The 23,817-nt window shown below is 39.9% G+C and overlaps 1 protein-coding gene across 1 annotated transcript in view; it reads right to left on the bottom strand.

Moving 5' to 3' along the window:
• Positions 1 to 3,821: 3,821 nt before the first annotated feature.
• Positions 3,822 to 23,817, bottom strand: part of COL4A3 (collagen type IV alpha 3 chain) — a 90,843-nt gene continuing 70,847 nt past the window's right edge. The window contains exons 40-52 of the mRNA XM_030802314.1: positions 23,629 to 23,727; positions 23,375 to 23,422; positions 20,833 to 21,018; positions 19,876 to 20,006; positions 15,572 to 15,644; positions 14,740 to 14,811; positions 14,529 to 14,654; positions 13,600 to 13,698; positions 10,726 to 10,935; positions 9,567 to 9,744; positions 9,325 to 9,439; positions 7,653 to 7,825; positions 3,822 to 6,815 (exon numbers count right to left, since the gene is read on the bottom strand). Coding sequence (XP_030658174.1) covers positions 6,731 to 6,815; positions 7,653 to 7,825; positions 9,325 to 9,439; positions 9,567 to 9,744; positions 10,726 to 10,935; positions 13,600 to 13,698; positions 14,529 to 14,654; positions 14,740 to 14,811; positions 15,572 to 15,644; positions 19,876 to 20,006; positions 20,833 to 21,018; positions 23,375 to 23,422; positions 23,629 to 23,727 — 1,595 coding nt within the window. The 3' untranslated portion in view covers positions 3,822 to 6,730. The remainder of the gene's footprint in view (positions 6,816 to 7,652; positions 7,826 to 9,324; positions 9,440 to 9,566; positions 9,745 to 10,725; positions 10,936 to 13,599; positions 13,699 to 14,528; positions 14,655 to 14,739; positions 14,812 to 15,571; positions 15,645 to 19,875; positions 20,007 to 20,832; positions 21,019 to 23,374; positions 23,423 to 23,628; positions 23,728 to 23,817) is intronic.

Here is a 23,817-nt window from a genome sequence, read left to right as displayed (position 1 = left end):
GCTGGGACTACAGGCACCCACCACCATTCCCAGCTAAGTGTGTGTGTGTGTGTGTGTGTGTGTGTATTTTTAGTAGAGATGGGATTTCACCATCTCTACTAAAGAGATGGTCTTGCACTCCTGACCTCAGGCTGGTCTTGCACTACTGACTTCAGGTGATCCACTCACATCGGCCTCCCGAAGTGCTGGGATCACAGGCATGAGCCACCACACCTGGCCACACCATCCTTTTTTTTTTTTTTTAATTCAACTTTTATTTTAGATTCAAGGGGTAAATGTGCAGGTTTGTTACATGGGTATATTGTGTGATGCTGAGGTTTAGGGTATGAATGTTCTTGTCACTTAGATAGTGAGCATAGTACCCACTAGGTAGTTTCTCAGTACTTGCCCCCATCCCTCTCGCCCATGTCTAGTAGTTCCTAGTGTCTGTTGTTGCCATCTTTATGACCATGTGTACCCAATGCTTAGCTCCCACTTCTAAGTGAGAACATGTGGTGTTTGGTTTTCTGCATCTGTGTTAATTCACTTAGGATAATGGTCCACCTGCATCAATGTTGCTGCAAAGGACATCATGTCTTCCTTTTTTATGGCTGTGTAGTATTCCATGGTGTGTATATACCACAGTTTCTTTAATCCACCATTGATGGGTGCCTTGGTTGATTCCCTGTCTTTGCTATTGTGAATAGTGCTGTGATGAACATATGTCTTTTTGGTAAAATGGTTTATTTTCCCTAGTATCCTTCATCCTTTAGATTCTCCCACTTCATTGCCAGCTTTCTGCTTTATCCATTCTTTTCCTACTCCTAGATGATCACCCATCATCTGGGCTGTTATCCTTTTAACTGGCCTCCTCATCCCCAATATTTTTATTTCTCCAATTCTTCTTAGACATTGGGTCTATGTAGAACCTATGTTTACAAATTGTGGCATCTCAAATTGAAGCCCCAGTTTCAAAGGAAATTGATGATTTATAGTTATCTTCCAATTCAAAAGTTCATAACAGCAATCCAGTAATTTTTAAAAAACATTTGAAACTATGAAATAGCCTATCAAATACCATATATTAAATATTGGATCTTCCAGGTTATTGTTTATATGGTAATTCCACTCTTTTGCTCAAAATCTTCACTGAATCTCTAGTAGAAATCAATGAAGTAACCAGTTCAACCTGGTATTCTAAACCCTGCCCAACATGGTCTTAACCTCCTGCCATGCCACTTTATTTACCACTGTGTGTGTATATAAATATATATCATATATTCTTGGCCATTAATTGTTCCCTGAAATTGCCTCATGTTTTTCTAATTACTTAGCTTCATCCATGCTATTTCTGCCACATGGAATGCCACCCTGCTTCTGACCATCTGCTGCTTCTTGAAATCCTAACTGCCCTTAAAGGACCACTGAAAATGTCCCCTCTTTTTATGAATTCTTTCCTGAGGCCTCCAACTTTTGAACCAGTATTTGTTGTCCCTTAGAGCACTTAATCATGTTCTGTCTAGTATTAAAGTTGTCCATGTATTTGTCTTATTTTCCCCTACCAGATTGTAAACTCTATGCTTGAGACCAAGGTCTGTGTCTCACTCATCTAAGTATATGCCGTGGAGCCAAACATATTGTAGGTCTACAACAAGCCAAGCATCTTGTAAGTCTTGGATATAAAATAATGAGACCTAGCTCCTTGTTTGGCTCAAAAATTGGAATTGAAGATATTATAATTCCAAAGCAATCATTCTAAAAAGTTTTGAGCAGTCAGTATTTTTAGAAAAAGCATGGAATCTGCAAAATCCTAGGAAGGATCATATTTATCTAAATATTTAAGTTTAGCCTGGTTGTTAAAAACCAACTACATTTCCCTCTGTGTTTGCTTATCTGTTAATTTCTAATAGGTAGAGCTGGGATTAGGGTGAGATGAGTTAGATGCCAATGGCACAGATTGAAGGAGGCAATCACTTTTTTGTCAGTCTCCTGCCAATAGATTACTAAGAATCCATTAGGACTTAATCAAAATTTTTCTTTCCAAACGAGCTTATAAATAGAGAATGTGCTCAAACACAGCATTCATTCTTTGACTTACTTGAAGTAAAAGTAAGTTCATTGAAAAGGATTCGTACTTTTTTACTGAAAGTCTTTTCAAATTAGATTTTTTTGGCCCACCTATGACAATAGGTGACAGTGTTTCTAAAGTATTCATGTGAGCAACGATTTTCTTGGTCTTCTTAGAATTATTACCTCGGATCACTATTCATTTCATTTCTTCCCTTGATTATATCATTATTGCCATTTAATGCACCCTGAAAGTTCCTTCTCTATGATATTTCATATTTTGCATGTATATTTATTTTAAGACAGAGTCTCACTCTGTTGCCCAGGCTGGAGTGCAGTGGCGCGACCTTGGCTCACGGTAACCTTTGCCTCCTGGGTTCAAGTGATTCCTCTGCCTCAGCCTCCCAAGTAGCTGGGATTACAGTGCCCGCCACCATGCCCAGCTAATTTTTGTATTTTTAGTAGAGAAGGGGTTTCACCATGTTGGCCAGGCTGGTCTCGAACTCATGACCTCAAGTGACCCACCCACCTAGGCCTCCCAAAGTGCTGGGATTACAGCCATGAGCCACCATGCCCAGCCTATATTTTGCATATTAAAAACCTTTTTCTTTACCAACTCTCCACATCTGAAATTTTATGAATTGTTTTCCTTGAGTAAGGAGTATTTGTATTATAAATGGGAAACATGTATCAAAATATATGACCCATAATTTCTGTAATCTATATGCTTTTCTTACTGATTTGTAAAGCCTCCTTAAATACCTCAATAGAAAAATAAGCAAAGATATGATTAGGCCCTTCAAAGGAAAACAGGCAATCATCAAAATACTTCTTTAATTAAAAAAAATTAAAAGTGACAAATATTCTGCCTCACTGCAATGAGATAGGCAAAGATGTAACAGAACAGCAATATTCTGTATTGGTAAATTAATAGGGAAATGAGTGTTTTCATTACATGGTTGATGCAGCTGAAAATTCTAGCAACCTTTCTGGAGAGCATTTTTGTATATATATCAAAAGCCTGAGATTGTGTGAGACCTTTATAGTGTTCCTTCTAGAGATTTATCTTGAAGAAATAATTGGACAAACTTGTGGTGACATAGGTACAATATGTGTGTATCTCAATTAAATGTCTGTCAATTGGGGATTTATTATCTTAGGTTATAAACCCATACAATGAACTGTGGTGCAAGTGATGATTAATTCTTGTCTGTTGGTGTGAAAATGTGCCCACTATGTATTAAGTTTTAAAAAACCTGGTGACAAAAAAGGCCGGGCGTGGTGGCTCATGCCTGTAATCCCAGCATTTTGGGAAGCTGAGGCGGGTGGATCACGAGGTCAGGAAATCGAGACCATCCTGCCTAACACGGTGAAACTCCGTCTCTACTAAAAATATAAAAAGCCAGGCATAGTGGCAGGCGCCTGTAGTCCCAGCTACTCAGGAGGCTGAGGCAGGAGAATGGCGTGAACCCGGGAAGCGGAGGTTGCAGTGAGCTGAGATCATGCCACTGCACTCTCCAGCCTGCGCGACAAAGTGAGACTCCATCTCAAAAAAAAAAAAAAAAAAAATCCTGGTGACAAAATAGCATACTTTTATCTCATTTTTGTTTAAAAATAGATTTATCACTTATCATGGATGGGAGTAAGGATTAGATCATGGCCATTTTTATATTCTTCTTTATAACTTCTGTATTGTCTATTCTTTTTACAGTGAACATCTGTTATTCTTACAATCCAAAAAAAATTTATTTCCATTTTGGAAAAAAAGGACCAGCTCCAATTTAGAAAATGTTTATTCTTAGGCAATACAATAAAACAATATTTTAGATATAATTACAGAAATATTAGTACATTAAAATATTGTCATCTTGTCAGGATATAACTATAAAATATTCAATATATTTTAAATATATTTCATTTGGTTATAGAGTAAATATTAAATTAAGTTTAGTAGCAGTAAGTTACATTTGATACATAGAAAATCTTTGTAAGTTAGCCATCAAATTCAAATGTAAGCATTTTAATACTTTCATAAATAAGTTACTTAATAATGTTTATCTTGCTGAAAGACTTCTGAGAAATCTGTTATTTTAGCACACTGTGAAATTCCAAAGTTGAAGCCCCAATTTTAAAGAAACAGTTTATATTTTATCTGTAATATTCAATCTTCATAATTGTATAAGCTACTCATAAGCTATCTGGAAAATAATGCACATGAGCTATAATTTAGTGCTAAGTAAAGTCTTAGAAGTGTGACTGTTCATATGGCTTCACTGGAATTTCAGGTTTTAGCATCACTTGTCTTCCTCAGAAGTTAAATACTGGTAAGAGGGCATGAGAAGATGGAGGCCTGAGTGGAGGCCAGTGGTTTGACATTAGCACCAGTCTAGGGCTTTTACTTATGAGTAAAAGTAGATAACCTTAGAGTCACCTGTGAGTTTGAACTTTAAAAAGAGGCACGGATGGAGCAGTTGTAGCCAGCCATACTGGGTAACTACATGTAGAGTTGTTGCTTGGGTATTTGTCTAGAACAGGTTTTCTCAGTATTTAGAGTACATCAGAATCATGTGGTGGGCTTGGTAAAACATAGATATTTCAGGCCCTCCTCCAAGAGTTTCTGATTCTGTAGGTCTGGAGTGGTCCCTAGAATCTGCCTCTGTGACAAGTTCCCAGATGATGCTGATACTGCTCTTCCAGGGACCACACTTTGAGAACTACTGGCCTACAGAGGGTTTGTAGAGATTAGCTAGCTCTATATGCCACTATAGTACACTTGGGACAGTAAGACATTTTTAAAGCAGAAAAATTTATTTGTTAAGTGAATCTAAATAAGTGAAATGCTGCACATCTTAGTTGAGATGTAAAAATGGCTTGACAGCAAACACATGAGCAGTGAAGGATGTAAACCATGTGAGCCATGGCCATAGTCTGTGCTGTCCTCTGGGTCACGTTTTTAACTTACAAAGCAATTGAGATTGAAGCAGTAGCCTGAATTTAAATATCAGCACCACCAACTCCACCTGGGTAGATCAAGAAGCATCTTGAAAGCTTTGTCTCTTTGTGTCTGGACTCTAAGACTCATCAAATAGTGTTATCATCAAGTATAACACTAGTTTAATGTTTTGTAGATGTTGGTTTTTCTGCTGTTATTCAGACCTCATCCTCTCTTAGCTTTTCTAAGAGAAACTAGAAGCCCTGGGTTTCCCTAGGCATAGACCTTATTTTTAACCTTTACTTGGGCCTGCTGAATTATCATGATGAAATATAACAGCAGTGAAAAGGCAGAAAAAACTAGAGGGGAGGGAAGCTACTTGTATATGTGAGATTCTTAACAGAGCAATGAGTTACTTTTTCTGGGCTATTAGATCAGAAACAAGTCTCTTTTTTCTCTCAGCATCTCTGTAGGTTAGTACAGTGCCTGGGACATGCTTCGTGCTGAATAACATGATTGTTAAGTTGAATTAAGTAACCTTGGGAATGTATCAACACATTGAAAAGCAGGTTTTAAGACATACAGTGGCCAAATTATACAGTTTGATACATTAAGATTTTTAAACAATGGACTCTTTCAATATGGTTTGTAAGAATATGTAACATAAAAAGTGTTGCTTTTTTTTTTTTTTTTTTTTTTTACAAAGGAAGAATTAGAGAAGTAACAAAGGAATAAATCTGTAAAACCTAGAGTGATGACACATTCAGAACAATGAAAAAATAGATTCCGAGTCTGATAAACCAACAAATGCCTTAAGTTCTTTCATGGATTATTGAACTCCTCCCTTACATAAGGTATGCACCAACATTTATGGAATGAGGATAAAGTGCACATTTCATAAGTAGTATTCTTGTTATTTGTGTGGGTATGCTGGTAAAAGAGAAGTTAAAGTTAGACATATTTCATAGTATGTATATAACAATATCATTTTAAAACTAATTCACTAAGGGGGAAAATTTTATATGCTTTGAATAAAAGCAGACTTTAGAGCTACAGTGAAATGAATTCAATAAACAAACAAAAAAATCTTTAAAAACCAACAAAACAAAACCATACAGTATTTCCAAGGGTATTATGGTTCCATTAGGGAATCCCCCTTTTGCCCTTAGCAGTGGGCATGTTTGAAACAGTCCTGGAAAATCCATGAACCTCAGTCCAGTTCTGTGTTCCGTCAGACCTTACGGTCCTCAGCAGGTCTGAAAGTCCAGTTCTATACACGATGCTCCAGGATACCACATGCCCCCTTCTCTTCCCCTACCCAGGGTCTGAAGTTTCAGGAAGCGGTGGTGGGGCAATCAAACACTGATTTAGCCTCCCTGAATCTTAAAGACAGGAAGAAGACAAATGTAGGAATCCAGCGGGCCAAATATTTCATAACTTGTAGCATTCAAACTTCATACAATCACCGTAGTGACGGTGCCTTGGATGTAAGTGGATAGGTTTTTGGTGATATTTTGTGAATAGTTGCTGCTTTGCCACAGAGAACTTTGAAACAGCACAGATTAGAGAACCAGATCACAGAACTGACTTGAAAGAACTGCTTTGTTTTGTGGGGAAACAAATTGAAACTTTGTACTAAGTCATCATGGACCAATATTGTTTGGTTAAAGAAAAATACCTAAATAAAAGCATGTTCTGTCATTACTTTGTTCTTTAGGATGAAAAATAGCAGTTCTGCTGTCATTTTTAGCTTCAGTGTCTTTTCTTCATGCACACCTGACAGCGACTTATTATTTTTTCTAATTCCCCAGCTTTCACAGTTGATGGAATAGGCTTTCTGAAATAAAAACAAACCAAAAAAAAACTCATTTATTTATGCATAAAAGGGAATTTTTGCTGAGTTTGAGTTTTATTAATGAATATTGTTGCTATTTTGAAATTTATTACGGGGTCGGGCATGGTAGCTCACACGCCTGTAATCCCAGCACTTTGGGAGGCTGAGGTGGGAGGATAACTTGAGGTCGGGAGTTTCAGACCAGCCTGGCCAACATGGTGAAACCCAAGCTCTACTAAAAATACAAAAATGAGATGGGTGTCTTGGCATACGCCTGTAATCCCAGCTACTCAGGAGGCTGAGGCAGGAGAATCACTTAAACCTGGGAAGTGGAGGTTCTAGTGAGCCCAGGTTGTGCCACTGCACTCCAGCCTGGGCAACAGAGTGAGACTCCATCTCAAAAAAAAAAAAGAGAAATTTATTATATTAATGGACTATTTCTCTTTATGGAAGACGTGTATTTCTGAAAAGGTACATATGGTGGCATTTTATAATTTTAGTCATATTTCAGCAGCATTAAAGAAACATAGGCCTTGATAAAAACTTACAGATCATCTTTTTGGTAATAAAAACTACTCCCACCCTTTAAATTATCCACATTATTCACATGTCTTTCAATGCAGTAAATTCAGATGAGAGATCATTTTGTGATTGTATCAAGTAGTTTACTATAAATTCATATACAAATGTTAAATGTGTTTAGTGATGACAAAACCCATATTTTGTCTTTATTGGCACAGTAGTACAAAATCATGGCTACTCGTTGACCCAAGAACACAGGCAACCTTTGAATAGTTCTGCAGCTGAGTCATCAGATTAAGCTTGATGGTGAATAGTTACCTGAACATTCTTTCTGGGTTTAATGAAGCCAGCCAGAAACTGTAGGAATTTGAATAGTAGTTGCACGTTCCTCTTCCATGACATTCTAGAAATGGGCTGGCTCGGAATTCTTCCAGGCAGGAGCCAGGGGAGGCCAGTGCTTGCCCGGTGCCCTCAGAACCTGCACTTGTGAACTACCACAATTCAAAAAATCTGAATAAACACTCTGTCCTTTGGGGTTCAAATGTTCAATTCTCTACCTTTTTTTTTTTTTTTTAATGAATGGGCAACTGTGAGTAAAGAAGGGGGAGGAATAATCATGAGCGATGCTACAGATTAGAAATAACCACCTATGTGGCCAGGCGCAGTGACTCACACCTGTAATCCCAGCTCGCTCTTTGGGAGGCCTAGGTGGGCAGATCACTTGAGGTCAGGAGTTTTGAGGCCAGCCTGGCCAACATAGTGAAATCATGTCTGTACTAAAAATACAAAAATTAGCCGGCATGGTGGCATGTGCCTGTAGTCCAAGCTACTCAGGAGGCTGAGGCAAGAGAATTGCTTGAACCCTGGAGGCAGAGATTGCAGTGAGCCAGGAGGTGGAGATTGCAGTGAGCCAAGAATGCACCACTGCACTCCAGCCTGGGCGACAGAGGGAGATTCTATCTCAAGAGAAAAAGAAAAAGAAAAAAGAAAGAACCACCTGTGTGCAGCTATGACAGTCATCACAGTCACACATGGCCAATCCATAAACTTCTTCACCAGCATTTACATCTGAAAGCTTTTTCTTTAAAAGACTGTTTTTCTTTGCTTTTATCTCCATATGAATGTCAAAAGGGGCACAGATTTTGGAGCAGATAGACCTGGGTTCAGATCCTAGCTTTTCCACTAAATAGTTGTAAGACCTTGGGGAAAGTACTTCATTCTTATTTGTAAAACTGTAAATGATAGAAATTACCTATCAGCGTTTTCATAAAAATTACAGAGAATGTATATAAAGCAGTTATCTTATAAAAAATAGGCATTCCAGGCTGGGTGCAGTGACTCATGCCTGTAATCCCAGCACTTTGGGAGGCTGAGTTGGGCAGATCACTGGAGGTCAGGAGTTTGAGACCAGCCTGGGCAATATGGTGAAACCCTGTCTCTACTAAAAAAAAAAACAAACAAGAAACCGAAAATACAAAAATTAGCTGGGCATGGTGGCACAGATCAGCTCAGTAATGGTGAACACAGATCAGCTCAGTAATTAGCTGGGCATGGTGGCACAGATCAGTAATCTCAGCTACTCAGCAGGCCGAGGCAGGAGAATCACTTGAACCCAGGAGGCGGAGGTTGCAGTGAGCCAAAATCACTCCACTGCACTCCAGCCTGGGTGACAGAGTGAGACTCTGTCTCAAAGGATAAAAATAATAATAAAAAGAGACATTCCATTATCAATAAAAGGCAGCTACTATTCACCTAAATTTCATAATAGAATTTATAGGTAATCTCCTCCTGAGAAGTCTTTTTTAATACTCCATTATTTACCAAAAGTAAAAAAAAAAAGTCTATTTGTAGATTTTCAAGGAAATGTCTATGGCATGTTGCACACACGGACAGCAGGCAGCATTGACCCTGGGAACCACATTGTACTCAGCACAATGTAACATTCTACAGGTAGTCTTTACTATAAACCTCCTGTTCCTTTTCTCCTCACCATGATGAATGAAAATCCTTTCCAGAGAGAAATCCAGCCATGAGGACATGGAGGAATGTCAGTGGTTTGGCTGTGAACGGCTATGGCGATCGCAGGACCCTCACAAACAGTGCATCTGTAACATGAAACAAAGACTATGGTGGCATTGCCACTTTCTGCACTGTGATGTGCTGCCTTACATTCCATTACAAGGGAAGTGATTCACTTGGTCCCATTGTAAAACTAGGGGATTGGATTTTTACCTGCTTATATAAGGCTCAATGGCCCTGCCAGTAATGGGAGCCATGTTCATTGGCATCAGAGCTGGTGTTGACAGCCAGTATGAATAATCATTTCGAGATGCGAAATTACATACATCATTGACATTGCAGAATAAGAATGGCATCGTGGTAAATCGCTGCAGGCAGCTGCCAAGAGTTCCTAATGAAACATCAGACTGAGTATCACTTTCAGTAAGTTAAAGTTATTTTCAGCATCGTTACTAGAGAGAAGCTAATTTAAATGTAACCTGCAGCAAAAGCTGGACAAAGATAACACAAAAGAGTTATCTGCAAAGTGTAGTATTGAAAAGTTTTCATACTGATAGAAATCAAAGATCCAATAGGCAAACAAATCTTCTTTCTCCCACCTTTAATACTTACTGTGGCTCTTTCTAATCGATTTAGAACATGGGGGCTAGCATAGGTCAGTTGGGATAGTGTTTTTGCTTCAAAGTATTCCCACTTATTCATATGTACATAATAGCTAATAACCGGATAAAGGTTTAGAAAAGCTGTTATTTGTGAGATTAAAAAGCAAACAGGTGGGCTGGGCATGGTGGCTCACGCCTGTAATCCCAGCACTTTGGGAGGCTGAGGAGGGAGGATTGCTTGAGCTCAAGAGTTTGAGACAAACCTTGACAACATAGCCAGACCTCATCTCTACTGAAAATCAAAAAAATTAGCTGGGTATAGTGGCATGTGCCTGTAGTCCCAGCCATTCGGGAGTCTGAGGTGGGAGGATGGCTTGAGCCTGGGATGTTGAGGCTGCAGTGAGCTGTGATTGCACCACTGCACTCCAGCCTGGGTGATGGAAGTGAGACCCTGTCTGAAAAATAAAAGAAAAAAGAAAAAGCGCCAAAAAGATAAATGCAGACAGGTGGTTTAGGGGGTTTTAGGGGCAAATTGTTTGCACTGAATGGGAGGAGCTAGGCTGGCATTCCTGAGCTAGGCTCCTTCCAGCATTTTACATTCCAGAATGAAAATTAGACAGGCCAGTGTTGTTTTATTTGCTCTCTTTAAAATGTGTCAGGAGACACTCAAGGTTGTTTACACTTAACTTCAGAGGGAAGCATCCTGGGCTATAAAGATTTACAATCTGCATGTGGAACAACACAACTGGCAACTGGGACTGGGACATTACCAAGGTCTTGTCCGTGGGCTTGTTGATTTCCTTGTACAAAAAGAAAAGAAAAGCCACTGTAGAGTGGCACTGTCCCCTCTGGACATGAAGGAATTGCTGTGGTTTGACTGTGTCGGGTGAAGACAAAGCCTCTTGTTGTCCAGGTTGCAGGTGATCCACTGTCTCCACGTTTTCCTTTCAAACCTGGCAATCCATCTGATCCAGGTGGTCCTTCAAAAAACACATTCTAAATGTTGCAACACACACAAAATCTTAAACTCATTTTTTCAAAGTACTAATTTAAATATATGTATATATATGTTGAGCCCCATATATTAAAAGAAATCCTAGAGAAGAGTGGTTTATAAAAATGGCCTGTTTAAACAGTATTATTAAATGTTAAGCAGTTTATCACACAGTGCCTCTTCTTATCAATGTTTGTGTGTATCTGATGCGTTTTTTGAGATCAGGTCTTTATCTCTGAATTCGTCTGTGAGGCCTGGCACGGTCGCCTGCCTGCATCTGGTAGGTCTTATGTATGTTTTTTATGAATAAATGAATGAATCTTCCTACAATGTGATGGGGGAAAAATCAGATATCTACAACTTAGTCTATTCAAGTAGATAATAAAAAATTACTTATGGTTTTGATAAATCCACAAATTACTGCAACATTGTCTACAATAAACAATTGCAGAAAACATTGAAAGCTCTTTTTAAAGGTTCAAACTTCAAGAAAGTTTTGATCAATTTGTAAGGCAAGTAAGAAGAGAAGGCTTTTTTTTTTTTTTTTTTACTGTAATAAGGGTTAGTTTCTTTTATTTATATGAGTTAAAAACAAAGTAAATTGTTTCTGTACATTTTTCTCTCTGTGGAGAAAAACTTTCTATACTTTGGAGTATGGAGTTGGACAAGGCTAATCCACACTTGTCATGTTCTAGATGAGGACCAGTGAGCTATCCTCTCTTCCATTCCTCTTGAACTTCCTTCTCCTTTCTTTCATTGAACAGCTGTTATTTATGGTATTGGCATTGGCTACCACTTCCTCACCCCCATCCATTTCTGCTGCCACTGTACCCTGACTCCCTCTCCAACCAGACTTGGGCCATGGCTCTCTAGGGTCCTAAGGAATCACAGAGAAAACAGAGACGGTTAGACTTTGGGCCTATATCATCACAGGAATTAGTTTTGTTGCCCGCAAACATCCATGCCCCTGGGAGTCAGGCAGGGTCACAGTTTAGTCCTGACTCAGAAGTCAGGACTTTCCACAGAAATTTGTAAAAGCACCAATATTATCTATTTTTTCAATTTTCTCTGAATTCTGCCCACTCTTGTCTCCTCCAGGGACCTTGAGTGGTTTTTTGAAATTAAAAATAGGCCACATCCAAATTCTCCAGTCTGATGTCTTACTTGAAAAATCCAAGTTGCCATGGTTTTAATATATTGGGGAGACATGTTTTTCTCGTTTCCTAACCCCTGCCCTCATTCAGAGGGGGCTATAGTTGGCCCCAAACAAAAGATGTCTCCTGATCTCTGCACAGGAATTGGAAAGTGATTAGCTGAGCAGGGCAGGAACTGGAAGTGAGCTTTTATGCAAATGTGTGATATCCAAGGCATTTCTGTATCTCCAAGAAAGGGGCCGGGGCCGTCAGTTTATGCCAGTGCAGTTTGACTCTTAGATCTCTTTGTCATTCTTGTGAGGCCTCCATAGCATTGAACTGTCTAATTGCTAATTAATTCTCAACAAAATTTATATTGCAGTGCCCTTGCTCTTGCTGTTGCCCCATTCTTAGGGTATTAAAGCCTTGGTTATTAAAATTTTTAAATTAATAGAATTATTAATAAGAATGGTTTATCACTTCAAAAACCACACTTTAAGGAAAGCTGAATGAGTAATAGCACTCTACTGTGCACCCATGACAATATTAAATCATACGTAATTATGCAATTAGTATTATAATATTAACATCATATTTGAATTTTTAAAAATTTAAGTCTACAGTCTTTACCATTTTAATATAGTAGATCTGAGCATAATATATGTGAGTAAATTCAGAAAGCACATTTAGAATTCTTTCTTGCTTTAACAAAGTCAGCAATCCTAAAAATAGAAGATTTGGACATCGAGGTAGTGTCCAGAAGAGTGCTTTCAAACGTCTGCAGAAGGTAGATGTTGATCCAGGTATCAAACTGACACATAGAGCATATTTTCAGAATAAAACACTATATTTAAGAGGCCCCTTTTTAGGACACGCATGAATTGTTGAATTCTATTCAAGAATGGCTTTTTTTTTTTTTTTTTTTTTTGAGACAGTCTCCCTCTGTCACCCAGGTTGGAGTGTGGTGGTGTGATCTTGGCTCCCTGCAACCTCTGCCTCCCAGGTTCAAGCGATCCTCCTGCCTCAGCCTCCCAAGTAGCTGGGATTACAGGCACCCACCACCATGAAGAATGGCATTTTTAAAAGATGGCTTTCTTAAAAAAGGATACTAAGTTGCTCTTCTACTCATACCAAGGTAATATTTTTCTAGCTACATACTTATGTACCACTCCTATAAATAATAATTATTAACTAACAACTCCTATAAGTTATTAAAAACAGGTATTGGCCTTTTTGAAAGAAGAACACCCATACGATTTATTAGTTCTATTTGTCCTTGGGCTAAACTGTGCATCAGTTTGGAGCCCATCTGACCAGCTAAGAGGTCGGAAAAATAGTGTGTTCCAATAATTCTTGATTCTCATCTTCCAAATGAACATTTGATCCTTGGCCTTTGGTCTGATCTGAACAACATAAACTCAAAGGCCTAGATAACTCATATAGTCACCCACTCGAACAAGACTTCTCTGTATGTCGAAATAGCACTTCTTCAGTGAGGAAACAAGCTGGGGGTTTACCTGGCTCTCCTTTAGAACCTTTGTTGCCTTTTTCTCCAGCTGGTCCAGGAGTTCCTGGTTTTCCATCCTTGCCTGGCTTACCTCTTGGCCCACAGGGTCCTAGGCAAAAACCAACATTGTATTGCATTTTATCATATAGGATGAAAGGTAAGGTGGCCAACCATCCCGTTAACCCAGGACCTTCTCAGTTTCAGGAATGAAAGTCCTGCATCCTGGGAAGATCCTCAGTCCTGAGCAAGCTAGGATGATTAGTCACCTAACTTGTTAGCCCCTCTTCCCAGAAAACAAGACTCTCGGAAATGAACTAAGAGGATACTAAATGCAGCAGTTTAAAATTGTGCTGCAATTTTGATTGATGTTCTTCCAGAATTCACTATGTCCCTGAATTGATCAAACTAATAAGTAATATCTTTATCTCCCAGGTGATTCAGACAAACTTAAGGCATAATCATTCCATTCAGAAGCCTATTACAATATGCTCTGCTTACGTAGAGGGGTCAGTTCAATTTCCAAACACCAGTATTTTGAAAAGATTTCTAAATCATTTTTTCCTAATACTTTGCAGTACAAAGTGTTAGAAAAGTATAAATTCACAGAACTCAGGTATATTCAGACAATCATTTAGAAACAGAGCCCCAAGACTGACAGTTGTCAGAGGAGATAGACATACCTTTACCTTAATTAAAAAAAAATGCTGCCCTAAAGTGTATTTGTTCAAGTTATACTGTGTACAACAGCTTTCAATAGATTCCAAGGTCTTTTATTTGCTGGTCAAGGGTAAAATGAGCTCAATCCTAAGACTGATTGTGAAAACCACTATCATGTTCAACATTTTCTGTGAAGTTGTGTCAGCTGTTTCCAAAGCAGTTTACAGGTATTTTGGTTCAACCACTTCCTAGTGATCCAAGTCAATGCTGCCAGTCCCACACCTAGGTTTCCAGGTGGCCCTGGTGGCCCAGGTTCTCCCTGCATCCCTGGTTCTCCAGGTGTGCCAGGTGGCCCTGGGCTTCCTGGAAGGGAGATAATCTGAAGTGTGCCAGGGTCTCCACGTACACCTGTAGACATAAACATAAGAAGAAGATGGCTTCACGGATACGTTACCTTTCTTCATTGAGAGCAATAGTAAGGACATTTATTTACCAGGTGGTCCTTTTGGCCCAATTGGTCCTGGAGGTCCAGTGGATCCTAGAAATCCAGGATTACCCTTTTCTCCTAAAAACAAACAAACAAACAAACAAACGTACAGTGTGATTCCACTTAGATCAATGGGTTTCCTAGTTCTTTGGGTTGATGACTGACTCTAAGGACAAATACTAGAAGTGTGCCTGGAGGCTCTGTCCCATGGGTTCTGTCACAAGGGCTACAATTTCATTTTGTTCACATACGTTTTGGCATGTCACTGGGACCCAGTAGGTCATGCTTAATGAGTCTGTAAAGAAATATATTCCAGAAGTAGGCATTAAGAACTTGTATTTTAACATTGAAGGGAAAGGGTGCCTAAGAGTCCACTTTTTGAGTTCAGAAACCAATTTGATATTTACGGTAAGATACAAAGTCGCATTAAAACCTGTTTTACCATGTGGTGAATTATATTGCTTGGTTGTCATAGTTACCTACTTTCTCAGCTTATTACTCTAGCTTTACTAATAGCCTAGAGTTAGTTACGTTAGGAGTTCTCTTCAGCACATAGAGAATATTTGCTTTGATGTGAACTAACAAAGTGGTAAGACTTCTCTTCCAATCATAGTCTTTTACACAAATAAAAGAAGGTTACCGAGAGCCATTGATTTGGAGAAATACTTCATTTTAAAGAATCTTGAAATAGTGTAGTGGAGCCTTCCTACTTCACTCATATTGAGGTCCTATTTGTACTAACCCCAGCTGTCTGTACTTCAGCAAACACTTGTATGCCCTAAAATATGAATTGAGGTTATGGTATTTGCATATAAAGAGCAATGCACAAAAACAGTACCTTTCACGCCTGGAAACCCCTGGAATCCAGGATCACCTCTGAGTCCTGGAAGACCTGGAGTACCTGGTGCTCCCTATATTTCAAATAAAGGGAGCAGAACCAAAACAAATTTTTAAAATCACTAAATTTACAGCAGTTTTTTAAAAATGCAAATAGGGTATAATATTATGTTGGGTGAGAATAAGCTGAAGTTAGCAGACATCATTTTTATCTTTCAATCAAGGCTATAACTCCTCTGGCCACTTAGAACCTTTCCTTAGACTATCATTTTAAAAGTAAAATAAAAGCTTCCCTTAAGCCCAAGAGCAAACATACCTTCTAATGTTGGTGTATGTTGTTTTAGTATTGGATTCAACTGGATATTCTGTGTCCTAAATGGAGTAGCCCAGTACTGCCAGAATGATTTTTTTTTGGCGGGGGGGAGCAGAATCTCATTTTGTCATCCAGACTGGAGTGTAGTGGCATGATCTTGGCTTGCTGCAACCTCTGCCTCCCACATTCAAGTAATTCTCATGCCTCAGCCTCCCAAGTAACTGAGATAATAGGCATGCACCACCACACCTGGCTAATTTTTGTATTTTGAGTAGAGACAGGGTTTTCCCATGTTGGCCCAGCTGGTCTCGACCTCCTGACCTCAAATGATCTGCCCATCTCGGCCTCCCAAACTGCTGGGATTATAGTAGTGAGCTACCGTGCCTGGCCCAGAATGAAAATTATAATCTGTATTTATAATTGTTGCAAAGACAACAAAACCATTGTTGAGTTACAGCACCCAAGCATCATTCTAACTAAGCTAGCAGAGCCATAAATTACTCTTGATCATGATGGTAGGAGAAGTAATGTCCAGGGATGGGAGTGTACAGGAGTTGTCAAGAGAGAGTATTTGACAGGCATATTTGACAAGGATGCAACAGTCTAAGTAGGAAGGAGGTGCTCTCTTCTTGTGAGGCTCACATGAACTGGTCTTATAGCCAGGAAATGCTCACGCAAAGCCATAGAAGGAGGGAGGAGGGAGCAGGACTTCTGAAAAGAGCTATTTGTCAAAATGTATGCTAAATCTACTTTCATACTGTCCATATGAATTGAGATAATGCTATTACCTGAGAATAATGGGCTTTGAAGGTTGTGAAAAGTGCCAAGAATAAAACTGGCCTTGAACCAGCTATCTTTGGAGCAAGAAGACCAAAGAAGGAACCATCTGATTGCCTGGATAAAGTGTTGTTAAAAAAGGAGAGAGAGAAAACAGAACCATCTGGTCAAGGACTTGCTGGCTTCTGATATCTGCCTGTTCTCTTGAGGCGAAGGTAACTATGAAAAAGGGCATGTTGCCAGGGTTATCCCTGGCAGCAGGAGGGAGCTGTTAAAGGCCCCAAGCCAGTCGAGACATCCATCAAGAATTATCTTTCAACTGTAAGTGTAGAAGCCTATGAATGACCATGAAATCACCAGAGGAGTTAAGTAAGATCATGTTTCCAAACCAAGCTTTATACATCCCAGTGTCCTTGGAAGGTCTTTAGATGTAACCATGGATCAAATTGGCAACTTTCAAAGAATCATGGGGAACATGAGAGATACCTACAGACTGAAGATGGGCAAATAAGTCATTTTTCAAAAAAAAAAAAAAACTTTTAAAGGTAGATTCTGGAAATCAAATACCAAGAGAGCTTAAGAGCGATTCCTAACAATGAGCTGTGGCAAAGTACCTCATTATGCATCACTGATGAGGTTAGTAGAGGACAAAATGAGTTATACCGTAGATGTTCTGTATTTACGTATGAATTGTCAATGTAAATACATTGACAATTTACATGGTAGAGAGAGCTGTGCCATGTGCCATGGTAGCTCTCTCTACCATATTTTTGTGGACAAAATGGCTGCTGCATAGAACAACAAGGATAGATTTAAAGCTTGGTGAATAGCCACATCAAAAGGCAGTTCATTAAGGGATTAATTCCAGCTGGTAGAGAGCAAACTATGGGCACAAAGAGCTGCTTTGGAAGTGTTTCTTGGATCAGCAAATGATGTCCTCCCTCTTCTTAGTCTAGAAAACCAGAACTCCATTACCTGACTCCTGCTTAGCCCTCCAGACTCCTCCCAAAGTGTCCTCATTCCCACCTCAGCTGCAGTAATAGAGTTGTGTGTGTGTCACTCACACACACCCATTGTCATTTTGCTCAGAAAGCTCCTTTCCTGCACCCGACCCATACCTCTGCTTTTCTTATTTTCTTGGATAACTCCTATGCATCTTTCAAGACTCAGGCCAGGCATCAATGTCCTCGGGGAGGGACCTTTCCTGAGCACCTTCCCTCTACAGTCTGGATTAAATACCCTTCCTCTGTGTCCCCACAGCCCCCTGCATTCTTCCTACCACACAGTGTGTAAATGGCCGTCTCTGTGTCTATCACCCTCACTTTATTGTGGGCTCCTCTAGGGCAAAGGACTGTAGCTTTTTGTTTTTCTATCCATTGGTACGGAGTAGACATTCAGTTATGATCCCTGAGTCACATTCCTCTATCCAACATCTGTCTCCAAGGATTTGATGTAAACAGAGGAGTCAGCTTGTCTAATACGCTGCTAAGAGAAAGCTAGGGACGACGGCTGTGGTGTTGAGAGAGAGAATATGAATTGAGAGATTGCGGGCTGGGTGCACAGGCCTAAATGAATAAGATGATGTCTAAGATTGATAAATGTAAAAGTTCTACACTTAAGTCTCAAATAAACATCAACAGCAACAAGCTAGGCAAGAAATAATGGAGAAAACTTAGTAGCACGCGTGAGGAAAAGGCCCATGGGCTTTAGTTGATTACAAGCACAATGCGGATACAGGCAGGTCAGCCCAATGGCCCAAGTGGAATTTTAGGTCTGATTCCTAAAATGGTGATGTTCCAGACAGCAGACCCTTCTGTCCTTTAGCCACTCACTGGGGTATTGACTTCTTCTGGAGGGCGTTCATTCCAGAGGCTATATTTTTTAGGGTGATACTGACAAACTAGGGTGCATTCAGTATAGAGGCAAGGCTGTTAAATGGTTAAACTGAATTTGAAAGAACCAAGTATTTATCCAGGAATAAAATGATTGGAAAGAAATGGCAGTTATTTAGAAACATTGGCAGGCATTTGGGGGGCAGAAAATAAATAGGCATTTACAGGGGAATGCAGAAAACTTCAGAAGCATGTAAGTAGAGGAAAAAGTGACAATGTCATTTAGAGTGATTCTGAACTCCCAGCTGCTTTTTGAAGATTATGGAATCTTGGACTTGTTCAAGGTCTAAATAAGCAAGGATCTGGAATGCTGTAGAGGTGAGTCCCATACAGACCAAAGTTTTGCAGGCCTCTTAGAGGCCAAATCATTCCAACTCTGAAGATTTTTTGATTTTCAGAAACTTCTGGACTGTGTTCTCTTAGGCGCACTGCACAGATGCATCAAAAATTGTAAATTTTTGCTGCCTCCAGGCCCATCTGATCTGGCAATTAATTTATAAGAGTATAACAGTATTCTTGTATTAACGATAAGTCAATGTTAATGATATGGTTTGGCTGTGTCCCCACCAAAATCTCATCTTGAATTGTAGTTCCTATAATCCCCACATGTCCTGGGAAAGACCCAGTGGGAGGTAATTGAATCATAGGGGTGGTTTCCCCTGTGCCATTCTCATGGTAGTGAGTGAGTTCTCATGAGATCTGATGTTTTTTTTTTTTTCTTTTTTTCTTTTTTGACGGAGTCTCGCTCTGTCGCCCAGGCCGGATTGCAGTGGCGCTATCTCGGCTCACTGCAAGCTCTGCCTCCTGGGTTCATGCCATTCTCCTGCCTCAGCCTCCTGAGTAGCTGGGACTACAGGCGCCCGCCACCGTGCCGGGCTAATTTTTTGTATTTTTAGTAGAGACGGGGTTTCACAGTGTTAGCCAGGATGGTCTCCGTCTCCTGACCTCGTGATCCGCCTGCCTCCACCTCCCAAAGTGCTGGGATTACAGGCGTGAGCCACCGCGCCTGGCCGATCTGATGGTTTTATAAGGGGCTTCCCCCTTTGCTTGGCACTCATTCTCTTTCCTGTTGCAGTGTGAAGAGGTGCCTTCTGCCATGATTATAAGTTTCTTGAGGTCTCCCCAGCCATGCAGAATTGTGAGTCAATTAAACCTCTTTTCTTTATAAATTACCCAGTCTCGGGTATGTCTTTATTAACAGCATGAGAATGGACTAATACAGTTAACAACATCGACAATATATGATATAATATACAATATAAGAATAATTATAATAAGTTGATATTGAATTAATAATGAGTCAAAATAATTATCCATACTCACCAGATGACCTGGTGGTCCCATGTCTCCTACAGTTCCAGGTGGACCTTGTGGGCCAGGGTGGCCCATAGACCCTTTGTCTCCTTTTATGCCTATTACATGACTCCCTGGAGGTCCAGGGGCACCAGGCTCACCTGAATTCATGAAAAGTCTGTCAGTATTGCCAGCCAGGGAGCTTGGAAGGTTCTATCTATCAGCGATTGTTTCTAATGAAGTATAAACCCTTCACTTAGCATTACCACAAACATTCTTTCCCCTGGAGCGTGTGATGGGATTGTGGTAAAGACAGGATAAGATGATGCCAGCGAAGCACCTGGCACCCACCAGCAGGATCTGCTTCTCCCCAATGAGGGTCTGTTACAGCAAGGTCTGTGCCTGCTTCACTAGAGCCTAGCCCAGCTCTAGGGATTCAACAAATAGAGTTGAATGAATGCATCACTGTCTTTTAGGCTAATTATTTTTTTTTTTTTGGATACAGTTTTGTTCTGTTGCCCAGGCTGGAGTGCAGCGGCACAATCTCAGCTGACTGCAGCCTCTGCCTCCCAGGTTTAAGCAGTTCTCCCATCTCAGCCTCCTGAGTAGCTGGGATTACAGGCACACACCACCAAGCAAGACTGGCTAATTTTTGTATTTTTAGTAGAGACAGGGTTTCACCATGTTGGCCAGGCTAGTCTTGAACTCCTGACCTCAAGTGATCCACCCGCCTTGGCCTACCAAAGTGCTGGGATTACAGGCGTGAGCCACTGTGTCCAGCCAGGCTCATTAATTTATTGACTATGCCTCCCTCAAACAGGCTACCCTGCCTTGACAACTGCCGGGTGTGGGAACCATGGGTGGGGGGGAATGGAGATGACCACAGGGAAAGAAGCAGCAACAAGGTAACATGGGGAGGAGGTTGAAAACTTTTGAAGTCAAACATGATTTTTGTTCTTTTATACTATTTAAAAGTAAACCCTCTACCTGGGCTTCCTCTTGAGCCTCGTGGACCATGATTTCCTTTCTGGCCAGGGATAATTGCACCGGGCAGACCTGGTGGCCCTGGGAATCCTTCTATGCCTGTGGGCCCTTGAGGCCCAGCATCTCCCTTGGCCCCTTTTCTGCCTGGGAGGCCAGGAAAACCTGGGGCTCCCCTGTCTCCTTTAGCTCCTGCAAAGAAGAAGGCTTAATGAGTTTCTTTAATGCCCATATGGTTGGGTTAGAGCTCTTGGCTATCTTTAATAATGTAGGTACTTTGCTTAAAAGTGTTCAGATTCAGAATATATATTTCTAAAATATATATTTTATAATATATTGCTGGTAAATGCAATATACAGCTACAAAAACTGAGTTGAGACTCAGTCTGTCTCCAACTAGCTGTCCGATCTTGGCAAAGTCACTTCAGATTTACTTACTATTATAAATTTTGATTTTCTTATTTTAAAAATGAAGGTAGTACCTGTTCTAGCTAATTCTTTCAGAGCAAGTGAGATAACATACAGATATAAAAGCATGGTATAAGCTCTAAAGTGTTATATAAATGTAAGCCACAGTTATTATCAGCTGATGAACTTAATCATGTTGACGTTGTTGAGTCACTGATAATCCATTAGAGCATAAGAAGCTAAACTGCGTAGCAGTGATGTGTGCATTTGAAGTATTATCCAGCTAAACCTAGACAAAGGAGCAACACAATTGCAGTCTTTATTCTGTCCTTTAGTTAACTTCCCCACACATCCCCCATGATAGGAATACTAGTGGCAGGAGGTTTGGATTTACCAAAGACCCCCTAAAAAGGTCACAAGTTAATACTAATATTTTTCATCTTAGAAAAGCTTCAAGAAATTGTGCTTTGACATTCATGAATGAAAAATATTGTATGAATTGAAAATAATGTCTCCCTCTTCTCTCCCATCTCTGTGTTATTCTAGAAGCAGTAGATGGCATGAAAACAAAAGATAGATGTGCAGAAGGAGAGGGAGAAGGAGAGGGAGGCTAATAGCTCAGGGGAGGGCTTGGGGAGTTATTATATAGTAAAGACTTACAATGAAAATAAAATTGATGAATATTGACGATCTAGCCCTATGTCTATTCACATCCTTTAGCTTTTTAATGCCTGTAATTTATACTTTTAAAAGAAAGTGCTTAGATGACTTCAGTTCACTCCAAGCTTTGTAATACCGTTTGCATGGCAATGACCTGAAACACCAACATGGCTTGGATTGTATATTTCATGTTCATTAAAATGATTACATGCTCTGCAATATGATTTCTTTTTAGGATTTGGGAGAATAAACTAATTAAAAGGATTCATACCTTCCAAGTCTCAATGAACTCTTCTCCATATTTAGTTATCCTAGAGGGATTGAGGTGCATAATCATTCACTTACATAATTAGGCCATTTATTAGTTTTAAGGCTTTTAAACCTAAGGTATGACCGTTTTATACCAAATTTTATTTCCAGTTAAAAGCTAGTGTTCTCATTCCAAATGGTTAAACTGTGAGTTAGCCTGGGAACATGAAGAGCAACTCTCCTTTTGACCACAATTCTAAAGCTACACTGTGGAACAGGAAGAACCTTTGTGCTCATTGAGAAAGGTGAGGTCTGAGAGATGTGGGAAGACCGAGCTCAACCAAAAGAACAATCAAACCAGTAAGAAACAAATGGGAGAGAACTGCTCTTGTCTACTTTTACACTTTAACTGTTTTGTGAAGAGGTGGTTCCTGCCCAACTGAGTTTCTCATTGGCATCCAGCTGCTCTTTGCTGGTTCGCATGAGCATCAATAACTAGGGCCCTTCAGTGTGCTAGGCCTCTTTGCTAATGAAATGCTCCCATTCATAGGACCCATGGCTGAGACGGGTCAATGAAATGTGCAAACAATCTGATGTTTCTCCTGGAAGGTTTGACTAGAAAATGGAAAAGAGTTAAAAGAAACTGTTTATCTTGTAAAGCACTGATGTGAGAAATCCAGACTTGCGGCCTGCCAAACAAAAAACTTGTAAATACTCTGAATGACATGTTCAGTAAACTGCCATGTCTGAGATGTTGAGAGACTCTCTGGGTCGCCTTTAATAAACAATAGCATGGACCACAAGCTGGATCTGGGAGTTGGAATCAGACCTATGAAGATACAGGTGGGAAAGGATTCGGATTACTCCTGTGTCTCAGAACATCAGGGACAGATGCTCACTGAGAACCCATCAGTTCCACCTTCGCCTTTTAGGAGGTGGTATCTTTAAACCATGCTAACAACAGCAAGATGTATACAGAAGAATCCTTTTTACTTTTCAAGACTTTCTTAGTAGGAAGTTCCAAAATTGAATTACAGTTTCTAATTCATTCCATTTGTTGTGGTGATAATAATTAAACATTTTAAATTGAAGACCAAGATGATAAATATCCTATATTACTATTGGAACATCTTTAATTCACTAGGTTAAGCTTACTTTCTATTTCAAGCATATTCAACTGCTTTCTCTCCTTGAAAATGTGTACATTAGGACAGGGAAGAAGAACTGCTTACCTTGAGCACCAGGGTTCCCTCTTGGGCCTGGAGGGGCCCTCAATAAACCTGAAAGAGATAATCTTGGCATGTTAATAGTTGGTCAATTTCATTACATTATATGTCTATGACAAAAGTTTAGTACACACTGAAAACATGTTAAAGATAATCAGTTCTATCAGAGAAAAATCTTTAGAGCAGCAAAGGATTACACTGTTACTAATGATTCTATCCAAAATAAAACTAATGGATCAAAGATAATGAGCAAGTTGTACCCGTTTCTCCCTTTTCTCCAGCTGGACCAGGAATTCCATCACGTCCTTGGTCACCTCTTATACCCATTGGTCCAGGAGATCCTGGGAATCCTGGAAGACCTGAAAAAATAAAAATAAAAAAAACCCCAAACCCCAAACTATGGTATACAAAAAGAAGATTTATTTCTTGCCAGTGGCCTAATGGGAATA

This window comes from Nomascus leucogenys, chromosome 22a (genome assembly GCF_006542625.1).
Source record: "Nomascus leucogenys isolate Asia chromosome 22a, Asia_NLE_v1, whole genome shotgun sequence".
Classification (NCBI taxonomy): domain Eukaryota; kingdom Metazoa; phylum Chordata; class Mammalia; order Primates; family Hylobatidae; genus Nomascus; species Nomascus leucogenys.
Note: the sequence above shows the minus strand (reverse complement) of the source record. Positions and strands in the feature narration are given on the sequence as shown.